Raw genomic sequence first — 12,462 nt, 5'->3', positions numbered from 1 at the left:
ATGGCTAAAGAAAACAGTATTAAATTAAAAAGACAACCAACTGTATGGGAAAACATATTTGCCAATGATACATCAGACAAAGGTTTAATCTCCAAAATATACAAAGAACTTACACAACTCCACTCTAGGAAGACATCGAACCCAATTAAAAAATGGGAAAAGGACTTGAACAGACACTTCTCTGAAGAGGACATACAGAATATCCAGAGACACATGAAGAGATGCTCAATATCATTAGCTATCAGAGAGATGCAAATTAAAACCACAATGAGATACCACTTTACACCAGTCAGGATAGCTATAATAGACAAAGCAACAAACAACAAATGTTGGAGAGGTTGTGGGGAAAAGGGGACCTTAGTTCACTGTTGGTGGGATTGCAGACTGGTACAACCATTATGGAAAACAGTATGGAATTTTCTCAGAAAAATAAAAATTGACCTGCCTTTTGACCCAGCAATTCCACTGCTAGGATTATACCCCAAGAATCCTAAAACATCAATTTCAAAGAACCTATGCACCACAATGTTCATAGCAGCACAATTTACAATAGCCAAGAGTTGGAAGCAACCTAGGTGCCCATCAGTAAACGAATGGATCAAAAAACTGTGGTACATATACACAATGGAATTCTATGCAGCAGAGAGAAAGAAGGAGCTACTACCTTTTGCAACAACATGGATGGAACTGGAAAGCATTATGCTGAGTGAAATAGGCCAGGCATTGAAGGACAAATACCATATGATCTCACCTTTGACAGGAAGCTAAAGAATAAAACAAACAAGCAAACAGAATAAAAACAAAGACACTGAAATAGAGAACAAGTGGGCAGCGCAGAGGGGAGAGGGAAGGAAATTTAAGGAGAAAAAGGGGGAGGGATTTTGAGGAACAAGTATGAAAGACACAGGGATGAAGACTGGGGGGGGGGAATAAGAGGGAGGGGGGAGACCCGGCGGGGGGGGGGATGGGAGAAATAGATAAAAAAAAATGTACTTAAAAAGTACCTAAATAAAATTTAATTTAAAAAAAAAAAAGAATACCTAAGGCTCTGCCTTTTATACATAACAGATGTGAACAGACCAAAACATTATGGCTCAAGAAAAGCTCAAATACCCAGAGCCAATAATTCTAAGTGACCAAGAGATAGCTAACCTATTGGATGCACAGTTCAAAACACTGGTGACCAGGATGCCCACAGAACTGGTTGATTATAGTCACAAATTAGAGGAACATATGAAGGCTAAACTAATTGAAATGAAGAGAAATGCACAGGAAACCAATAGTGATGGAAAGGAAACTGAGACTCAAATCAAGGGAGTGGACCAGAAAGAAGAAAAAAATGACCAAACAGAAAACAAGAATTCAAAAAAATGAGGAGAGGCTTAGAAACCTCCAGGACATCTTTAAATGTTCCAACATCCAAATTATAGGGGTACCAGAAGGGGAAATGGAACAGCCACAAATGGAAAACTTATTTGAACAAATAACAAAGGAGAACTTCCCCAATCTGGCAAAGGCAATAGACTTCCAGGAAATCCAGGAAGCTCAGAGAGTCCCAAAGAATTTGGACCCAAGAAGGAACACACCAAGGCACATCATAATTACATTAGCCAAGATTAAAATGAAGGAGAGAATCCTAGAAGCAGCAAGAGATAAGGGGACAGTCACCTACAAAGGAGTTCCCATCAGACTGTCAGCGGATTTCTCAAAAGAGACCTTACAGGCAAGAAGGGGCTGGAAAGAAGTATTCCAAGTCATGAAATGCAAAGACCTACATCCAGGATTGCTCTATCCAGCAAAGCTTTCATTTAGAATGGAAGGGCAGATAAAGTGCTTCTCAGATAAGGTCAAGTTCAAGGAGTTCATCATCACCAAGCCCTTATTATATGAAATGTTAAAGGGACTTATCTAAGAAAAAGGAGATCAAAAATGTGAACAGTGAAAAGACAGCAAACTCAGTTATTAATAACCACACTAAAACAAAAGCAAACTAAGAGGACAGCTAGATCAGGAGTGAACCATAGAAATGGAGATCACAGGGAGGGTTAGCAAGAGGGGAGTGGGAGGAGGAGAAGGGGGGGCAAAGTACAGAGAATAAGAAGCATAGATGGTAGGTAGAAAATAGACAGGGGGGAGGGCAAGAATAGTGTGGGAAATATAGAATCTAAAGAACTTGTGACACATGGACATAAACAAAAGGGGGGAATGGTGGGGGAGGGGTGTGCAGGGTAGAGAGGAATGAAGAGGGGGAATAGGACAACTGTAATGGCATATCAACAAAATATATTTTTAAAAAAAGAAAACTGTCCCTTGCACCTACCGTGAGGGCTCTCGCTTAAAGTCACGACTAGGGAATCCCCTTCCTGACGGCCGCTCTGCCCTGATCCCAGAGGACTGTCTTACCTCATTCCGATGTCAACGGTCATGCTCCCCCTGAGCAACTGGCTGCTTTTTAGATTATGATTATAGTGAAATATGAAACTGAGCAGTTTTCTCTTTTTGGTTGGATTCCTAGGGAGCTCGGAATCAATGAGGTGATTGATTCCCGTTTCCATGCATCAAAGTCAATGTGGTATGCACGCTTAATTAAAGCCCCTTTCTGCCAGTTCTCCTTGATGAGCAACTAACTTTTCCGATTATCCAGCCCTGGCTTCCTTCATTAAATCACTGCATCCCCTTAAGTATAAGATTTTTTTTTCCTGTTCATGGATTTGGATTGTAGCAGCACTTGTGCAAGCCGGCTGGTTGGTCAGAAGCAAACCCAACACGTAGGAGGCAGTTGTGCTGGTGCAGACAGGTGGCAAACTGAACCTCTCGCCGAGGCACGAGGAGATGGCCTCTCCACTCACACGCGCCCAGGATGCGACTCCTCCAGGCCTGCAGAGTCCACAGGGCTTGGCAGTCCTTCCGGGAGGGAAACCCAGACTCCTCTGTTGACTTTACTCTCCCCTGTGGAGCCACTTAGTCTCAGGGTCAGGATCAACAGACCAACCTGTTTGCTTCCCTCTCTCTAACTCTGACCTGACTTCTAGTAACCTCCATGGGACTACACAGGGGTGATGGGTTAATTTTTAACAAAAAAGTCCGAGCCAGTTGAAGGCAAGCTGGTTGTTGGATTCACACTGTTATCTCAGACAGAGCCACTGATCCCTGAACGAGGAGTGACAACCTCAGGGACAGTTGCCGGTCCGGGATAAGGGCCCCACAAGCACCCACATAAACTGGAAGCTGGCACCTCTGCCTGAACGCGAAACCAGGCCCAGCAATGCACACACCTGAATCTGACTGAAGTAAAATGTGTCTCTGGTAAATGCTACTCATCGGGAAATGTAGATTTTTAAATGAAACACTGAGAGAAAATTATTACTGTATCTAGCATTCCAGTAACTTCCAGTGCTTAAAAGTCTCTCTCGTGGTTGGTAACATGAATGTATGCAATTGCTGAACACTTAATATTTATAATCCATGCATCTTATTCTATGTGAAATATACTTCAATTAAAAACAAAACTGGGTACAACCATGTTCATAGCCAATAACAGAAACCTAAGTGTTTATTGACAGATGAATGGATAAACAAAATGTGGTGCATACATAATGAAATATTATTCAGTGTCAAAAATAAAGGAACTACTGACACACGCTACAAGATGGATGGATCTTGAGGACGTTATGCCGAGTGCAATAAGCCAGTCATAAAAAGACAAACACTATATAATTCCACTTATATAAGGTACCTAGCGTAGTCAAAATCATAGAGACAGAGAATAGTATGGTGGTTGTCAGTGGCTGGGGGAGGAGGGAGTGGGGAGTCACTTAACAGGTATGAATTTTATTTTTGAAAGATGTTCTGGAGATTGGCTGTACAACGATGCGAATACACTTAACATTACTGAACAGTACACTTACACATGGTTACGGTTCTAAAGTTTACATTATGTGTATTTTATGAAAATAAAAAATGGGGGGGAAGGATTTGAACCTGTATACCCCTGATCCCTCTAGATCCAGGATGACAAACAAGTGTTGTTTCTCTTGGCAACACTTATCAATTATTTGTGCCTGCCTGCGGCACTGTCTGCCTGGGGTGAGGGTTGATGGGGGTTGGGGCAGGGAATTAGAGATATTTAAGGGGATGCAAACATTCACTGAAACAATTAGACTTATTCATAGCAAGGATAACAAATCTGTACAATGTACTTACAGTTTTTCAGGATTGTCTGCATTGCACACTTCAGCATGGCCATTGCAAGCACACCGCCCACCAATGCTGATGTCCTTTATGCTATAATAATACTATGCAACAGAAAACACAATGTGTCCATTTTACCAAAATGCAACAAAGACTTTGCTTTACTAATCTTTAAGGAATATCTACCCTGGACCTGCTTCTCTTTCACTGTGTTACCTCTTTTTAAGATTTTCATTTATTTATCTTTAGAGAGAGGGGTAAGAAGGAAGAAAGAGAGGGAGAGAAACATCAGTCACCCCTAACCAGGGACCTGGCCCACAACCCAGGCAGGCACTCCCGCCCAGGAATCAAATTGGCAGCCTTCTTCAGTTTACAGAACAGCACTCAACCCACTGAGCCACACTTGAGCCCGCCTCAACTCCAAGGGAGCCACATTTGGATATAATTTGTCTTATGCAAATAAATGCATTCCTCAATAAAATTTAATAGCATAATGCTGAATTTGGACCTTTTTAAAAATAAAATGCTTTAAATGCATGGAGGGAAATTGCCTTGGGAAAGAATTATACCCTTTAGCCTTTTGGAAATAGAGTAAGTGCTTCCTAGCTTATTTTTTAAATGTAAATCTGGGTTTTATAAGTTAAACATATTTATTTACCAAAAATAAATTTTTGAATCACAAATTTTGTTCCTGTTATGCATGTACAGGCTTTGTGAAGGGAGAGAGTGTTTACAAAGGTGATCAAACACAGCGCTCTGAGACTGGCAGGTGCCATCAGCAATTGCTGAAGCCTTACTAGCTCAAGGTTACTAAGGCCAAACACTGAAGTTCAAGCTCCAAAAGGCCAGACAAAGCAAGCTTCAGATCTAGCTGAGGATCAGCCCCAAGGCCAGGCCACAGCTGTGAGTCAGCCGTTGCACGGACGGGGCACATCTCTGGTGGGTTGCAGGCCTCTGGGCTGGTGCCCACAGGTGACACCGTGTGCCAGCGCCCCGACTTCTCAGGCTTGGTGGGAGATCCATAGGGGTCTGTGAGTAATTTGGGGGTTTTAGAATAATCGTTCTGTTGTGAACATACCTCCCAGTGAGAAAGTCTTTGAATTCACAAGGATAAGAGGGTTTTGTATCTTTTTGCTATTGCTGTCGAGATTAGTCATCTTAAAGTGCCTATTGACTCGATATTGAGGTTCCGTTCTGATTTTCTCTATAAAAACTGTTGAAGTGTCTAAGCTTCCTGACAACATCTTACTTAGTTTGAAGGCATTTACAGCCTTTCTTGTTAATATGGGTAAATTCAATATTCGAGGGCTTCCTGTGATCCATTAACACTCAGAGGCTTCTCAGCTGATCACCACGGAAGTTTCTCTCTGCATACGTGTTAAGGGTGGCAGCAGCAAAGAGAGAAGCACGTGATCAGCTTTCTCCCCACGGCACTGCTGTTCCTCCATTCAAAGAAGCTACTTAGATTTGGGGATTCGAGATTATATGTTGTGCCCTCCATTAAAAATTGCTTAATAGAGAAGATAGCATTCACCTAGGTGAAAAGAAATATACATACATAACAGTATAAATCTTTCAACTCCCCACAAGACAAATTTTAAAAAATGATGGCAAGGTACATTTGTAGCAGGGCTACTAAACACCTGGAGGAATGGAAACACAGTCTGGCCACAGTTTATCAGAAAGCCCCGCCCTTATAAATTCCATCCTCGGACCCAGGACAGTTCCCGCATACAGCAGCTAGGAGTGCTAACAGCGCAGGAAATGCGGAAGACAAGCCACCTACACCCAAGATAACAGGACTTTTTGGAAAATCCTTGAAACTGGAGCAAAACTTACTTTTCTCTCTTCCTTTTCCAGCTCTCTAACAGTACTTACATAAGAAGGCACACTCTATAAGGTGCGTAGGTCACCTTCCATTCACCCTTCCAGATCCACTCTCCACCTTTCTCCACCCTGCTCTTTACCCTGAGGCTGAACTCTATGGGCTGCAACAAGGGTCTATTGTTCTCTGGCTTTCTGTTGGGTTTGGTCAATGGGAGGCATTAGCAGGAAATCAGACTGCGGTGAACAGTGAGCTCAGGGTATTTGTTCTGATGGTCCACTCCGTGCCCGGAAGACAGGGGTACTCTCCGGACACTGAGTGAGAGATGTTCAGGCTATACATCCCACGTAGTGGGAGCACCAGTGCTCACCAATATCCATGTTGCCTCTGCTTTGGTAGATTACATTTCCCAGCCTCCTGCATCTAGGTGGGACTATACAATCAGTTCCTGCCAATGGAAGTGACCTGTGTGGCTGGGAACTTGTAGGTCTCTCCTGCCCTCTGTCTCTTCCATCATCTTCCGACCTGACGCAGGGGAGCCAGAGAAGACTCTGAGGACCCACAGGCTGCGCATTCAATTTAACAAGCCGCATTCACTTAACGACTTTGTGGAACTGGTCCCACCTGCTGAGCACATTAGACTGTCACGTGAACAAACAATGAACCTTGACTTTGTTAAGCCTCTGAAACCTGGGGACTGTTTGTCCTTATATCAGACTAATACCATGCCGGCTGTTGTCCTTTGCCTTTCATCTTCTTTGAATGTAGTCATTTTTCCTCAAGAAGCAAACTTCTAATTTATGTCTAGTATTTCAGACAAAAACAACTCCTATGCCGACACCAGTACTTGCTGTAAATATTACTTGAATGAATGAGTTCAAGGCAGTTCATTTGATAAGCAAAATAAAAAGTGTAAAAAGTTGCTGTCTAGGCACCTAAAAACACGACTCACCCTCCTAGTAACAGTTGGGTCTCGCTGTGCCTTGGAGATGAGGTGTCCAAGCAGGGTGTTGGTTCGCAGGAAGCGCAAGCGTATGTTTGTTGCCTTGGTGAAGTCCCTCAGAGTGTGGGAGAAAGTAAAATTTTTCGCACCGGGACGACCGTTTATCAAAGACACCACAACCTAAAATAACAACACACACACACACACACACAGGGAGAAAAAGTCCTTTCATCAAAATTTAGCAGCAAGTGACTATCAATAACTCCTACATCCCAAAGCACTAGGTTTCCTTGAGCCATTTGATGTTTGTAGGTGGTGTTGGATCTTGTTTATGTCTAAAAAATTGCTAGTTCACCTTCTCTTCAAATCTGGCAATCTGTTCTGAAAGCTGGATTCTCAGAAGATGTTACCATTTCCTTTTCCAGCCCTTTGTGCTATCGGTGTAGTTGTGGGGTTGTAATGCTACAAAATGTTGAAAGTAAAATGTTAAAATATATAAAGATAAGGAAACAACTTTTTGTCAAGCTGCATCAAAAAAACAAAGCTAAGGTAATCAAAACCTCAGTGATGTTTAGAAAAAGAGTCTCAGCATTTAAAGTTGACAGTGAAGGAGATAAAATAGTTATACAAAACCAAGGTTTTATTTTAAAGCTTGAGGTAATGAAGTTCAAGTCCAAACCATTTGAGACATGAACCACTCACCACTCATTGCAAGATACTGGGTAGAGCTACTCAAGATCTTTCTACCTAAAGAGGGGGAGACCGACACCCTTTGGAAAAGCTTATTTGACATTCACTTCATGCTCATTATAGCCAAACAATATCCATGGAATTCTCTGATTTTCTCTACCTCTGTTTTCCCGTTCCCTCTAACAACAGCCTGACCAACTTCACAGGGGGAAAAATGCACCCTAAAGGAGAACAATTCATTTTTTCCCAGATGTCACTCAGCTGTCCATGGGATCAAGAATTAGTGCTGCCACATCCCCTTCATTGTGTCACTCTTCCTGGGATCGTGTGTCTGGGAAGCAGTGGGAGGGTCTTCGCATTGATCACGAGCAACCCACTTTCTCCATACTCCACCCAAAAAGAGAGTCGGAGATCTACGGGCTTCAACTCTCTGGAATCCTCAGTCTGGAGTCCTGACTTCCAGAGAATTAGAGACCTCAGATAGAATTTCCAATGTTAACTACACCTCAATTGAAAAAAAAAAAAAGAATGTGCAATCCAGCGCATTCTGGGAGTGTTCAATCTTTTACCCTTCAGCCCCACTACCAGCCTCCATTGTGACCTACGTCAGATCTCCTTGAAAGTGCGAGCTTCACAATTATGAAAAACTTGATACCCATGTTCGTTCCTGAGTCTCATCTCCCACGACCTCCCGAATCTGCCCACCTCGCCGTTTTCCAAAGGAATGATCCGGGAGTACTCCGTGGTGCAGAGCACGTCGTCGTCTCGGGCAACGGCCCTATTGGCCACCTGCCCAAATTGTTCCCAGCAGTCTCCTTTAGAATCTAGAAAAGAAACATTTGATGCTATCAAATAAAACACTATCACCTTGATGGAAATCTCTTAAGAAATCTTATGTTTCCTTAAGAAAACACATGAGTAGGGAAAGAATAGAGGAGCATTGATGATTTTTAGACAAAGGCTTAGACCGAAGTTTTCACATCACGAAAGAAAACACCAAGCCACTTGACTTTCAGAAGCAATGTCTGGAGATGTGGTGCCGCATCCTCGCTGATTAAGCAGGCCTACCTCCCAGGGGCATCCGTGGAAAACCCAACGCCCTTGTAAGTCAAATTCCTGTCCACCTCAAGTTGTCACAGGGTTCATCACACTGCCATCCTTCATTAGTGAAGATGACAGGGTCAAGGCAAGTTATATGAAATGCAGGATCCATGAATGAAAGCTGATTCCTAATTCCGCGTAAAAGGAAAGGACTGCAGCTATGGCTCAGTCAGAGGTACTGTTTCTCCCCAAATCATGGCAAGAACTGTTAACGTAAGGGCATTTCAATCTCAGTTCTGCGTGTGTATGGATACAATTACTGCTTGAGAAACAGGGCTGTTCTAAGAGGAACCCAGAAGGTTAAAACTGACCATTCCCTAACTAGCCACATGGAGAGACAGATTTCCTCATTAAATCCAAAGTCTTAATCTGTTGCAAACAATTAAAGTCCCTTATAACATGGTTGGCAAGGTTACTTACGAGCAAAATACTGCCAAGGTGAGTAGGTGCCCCCAAAGTCCAGAGATCTTTCCAGGACCCAAAGATCAGGACGAGGAGAATTTGCAAACTTGATTAAAATATAGGCCACATGGAAAAGCTGATAAAGCAAAGGAGATACAATTATTGAAGTCTCCACCTCATCTGTCCATGACCTTGATCGTCTCTGTGTGATGCTGATTCCCAAGTCATATAGCCACACCTCTCCCTAGACCCAGATCCCATTCCCACCTGCCTATTGGACATCTCTGCCTGGGTTCAGTTTCCCAAGCTTATCGTGTTTAAAACCAAAATTACCACTTTTCAAATCTACACATTAACCTTTGTCACGTCTTAATCACTATGCCTTTGAATTTCAACTGGCTGACATAGCACTTTAAAGTCTGTACATTCAGAGAATTCTGATATCAAGCAGCAGTCATTGTCACGTACCCTCCCCCTACGTAAAACCTGTTCATTTAGTAATCTATGATTAATCATTACTATGGTCTGGGTACTATGAGAGGCCCCTCTCACACATTCGTGCCTTTAGGTCTCACAACAATGAGGATGAGGAAAATGTTACTTAGTTAAGTAACATGCCCACATGTTGCAGGTGTAAAAATCCTGAAACTCTGTGTATTGTACTCACTGGCCATTAGCTATGCCACAGATCATAATAGGTACTTAATATGTGAGCTCTTTCACCTTAGGGGAAATGAATTGTCAGAAAGCTCCAAATGTCATTATTTCCAAATATTCGAAGTTTCCATTATAGGGAGTCTGGAGGTGGGAAGCTATATTATGAATGACACATCTCAAGGATTATTTGAATGCAATGGTTTTTCAAATTTGCACTTACTGAAAATCCAAATAAATGAAAGAGCCCCAGTAGCTCAGAAGACCACTCTCTGTTTTACTTTGTCGTGTTCTGAGATAATGTGTGATCCCTTTGATGCAACACAGCAAAAATTCCAAATCTAGCAGCAGATGGAGGCACCATGGTGGCCACTCCACTTGTTAGGTGAGCCTGCCACCCAGGCCTAATTTAATATGCCCTTTGATTCCACTGACTCATCTTCCAGCACCTATCAAGGAGGGCATTCCACTTTAAAATGTTCCCCTCCCCCACTGGCAGGTGTGGCTCCGTTGATTGGAGTGTCATCCCGTAAACCAAAAAGTTCCCAGTCAGGGCACATGCCTCGGTTGCAGGTTTAGTCCCTGGTCAGAGCATGTTAAGACAGGCAACTGATCGATGTTTCTCTTCCTTTCTTCCTCTCTCTCTCAATAAGCATGTCTTCGGATAAGGATAAAATAAAATAAAATAATAAAAAAAAATGAAAAAAGTCTACCCCCCATTTTTGTCTTAGGAACCTGTTTATGTGCCCTGACTACTGGTAGGCTGCATTTCATTTTTTCTGGCACTGACACTCTACGTGTTCTGGGCCACCTCCACTGCTGTGGGACTTGCAGCCAGTTCTCGCCACATGCTCCAGCTCTGCAGCAAATCTTTGAGAAGCGCAGACTCGAAATGTCACTGTGAGGCAGCATGAGTGCTGTCCCAAGTGGGTTTACAGCTGGCTCGTGCATGCTAAACCAACAGTTATGGGTTTATTCTCTTGTGCGTGATAATTTAAAATTACATGCTTTTTAAACGGCTTCTTCTGCTAAACTCCTATTATCAGTTACTTATGTTTGCTCTTTGATCATTCATAATATTTCAAAGCACGCATGACCCACACTTGAAATTCACAGATGTAAACAAAGGCCCTTTACGAAGCTGGAAATCCCCAGATGATAGAGTCACTAGAAGCAGAAAAGAAATGGCAGAGTGGTGTATTTTCGGAAATAACATCTACACACACACACAAACAAACACATTTAAAAGAATCACTGAAAGTAAGTTTCAGACATCATTATGGCAGCATGTATCTTCCAAAAATGTAGACATTTCTCTTTCATAAACTCAACATTTTGACCCTTGATAAATTTTACCATTAATACAAAAATCTTATCTAACGCACTGTCCATATTCAAATGTTCCTGTTTCTCCTAATAACAGCTGTTGTATACTTCCAATTCAGGATCCAGACAAGAATTATATACAGCATTTACTTCTGAAGTCTCTCTTGTCTATTTTAATCAAGAGTAGTCCTTCCATCATTTTGTCTCATCTGACATGGACATTTGAATGAGGCCAGGTCTTTTCTATCACAGCATGTTCTGCAACCTGAACTTGTCTGATTTTCTTCTCATGACCTGGTTCAGGGTGAGCATTTTGGCAGGATTACCACCTGTGTGACATGTCCTTCTCATGCCATCATGCCAGGGGGCACATGAGTCCAGGTTGTCCTCTTATCAGTGATGCTCTGTCTGATCACTTGCCTATCAGATCACATCTAAGAAGATGCCCGCTAGATTTCCCCATTATAAAGTCACCTTCTAAATGCTGTCATTAATAAGGAATCCACAGAGAGACATTTGGAAACATTTTTATTAGCTAAATTATAAATCTTTCCCACTATCCCTGTAAAAATATAAATACAAATTATGAAAAATAAGAGACCAAACTATTAAATTTCTTCTGTGGCTGATGTCCATTTGAAAAATTTATCTAATGAGCTAATTTCATAGAAATGCTTTAATTGAGAAGGAAAGATGCAGATCGAGTGAAATTAAACTCCATTTTAGTAACCTTGTTTGAAAACATTTCACAAAATGTGGTACAATCCCCATAAAACAGTCAAGGTCAGTGACGAAAATACAACTCAGCTGAAAAGGGATCCTGTTGACCCTGGTCCAAAGAGCACATCTGCCAATAGCTTGGTGCGGGCACTTCTTTCTTGTCAGTTTATCACCACCATTTACTATAAGACCCAGACCCTGGCCCCACCAAAAAGCATCTGTGGGGAGGAGTCACTTCGTCCCTCAGCCCCTCTTAGTGTTTCCTGGAAGCCCCTGGTCACCTGCAAGGAGAGAAGGTAGATCACCCCAGAAACTCACATGAAACTTGCATTATACCTTCTATAATGTTCCAGTCTCCTCCTCTTGGCCAATATCTTTCTACCTAAAGATTATTATCATTTCTGACCTGCACTCATAATGGTCCTGTCCTACTTTTGCTCATTATATTTATTTCTCACCTTGGGTCAAACTTTCACCCAGGGTAAGGAGCTCTACTCCAGAATCTCTTTTTGAGAAGAAACCCACCACACTCCTGACAAGATCAGGCCATTACATATTTCTTCAGTGTTTCGTCTCATAGGTCCTCCTCCTAGCCTTTGGAGTAGCACAG

General features: G+C 42.3%; 1 protein-coding gene across 1 annotated transcript in view; it reads right to left on the bottom strand.

Annotated features, from left to right (window-relative positions):
- Positions 1–12,462, bottom strand: part of LAMA3 (laminin subunit alpha 3) — a 256,015-nt gene that overhangs the window by 180,374 nt on the left and 63,179 nt on the right. Inside the window, exons 3-6 of the mRNA XM_037134081.2 lie at positions 9,171–9,288; positions 8,355–8,473; positions 6,969–7,139; positions 4,204–4,295 (exon numbers count right to left, since the gene is read on the bottom strand). Of these exons, the coding sequence (XP_036989976.2) occupies positions 4,204–4,295; positions 6,969–7,139; positions 8,355–8,473; positions 9,171–9,288 (500 nt within the window). The remainder of the gene's footprint in view (positions 1–4,203; positions 4,296–6,968; positions 7,140–8,354; positions 8,474–9,170; positions 9,289–12,462) is intronic.

The sequence above is a fragment of the Artibeus jamaicensis genome, unplaced genomic scaffold (genome assembly GCF_021234435.1).
Source record: "Artibeus jamaicensis isolate MK-2021 breed Jamaican fruit bat unplaced genomic scaffold, CSHL_Jam_final contig_354, whole genome shotgun sequence".
NCBI lineage: Eukaryota > Metazoa > Chordata > Mammalia > Chiroptera > Phyllostomidae > Artibeus > Artibeus jamaicensis.
The sequence above is the reverse complement of the archived record's forward strand: the minus strand, read 5'-3'. Positions and strand labels throughout refer to the sequence as shown.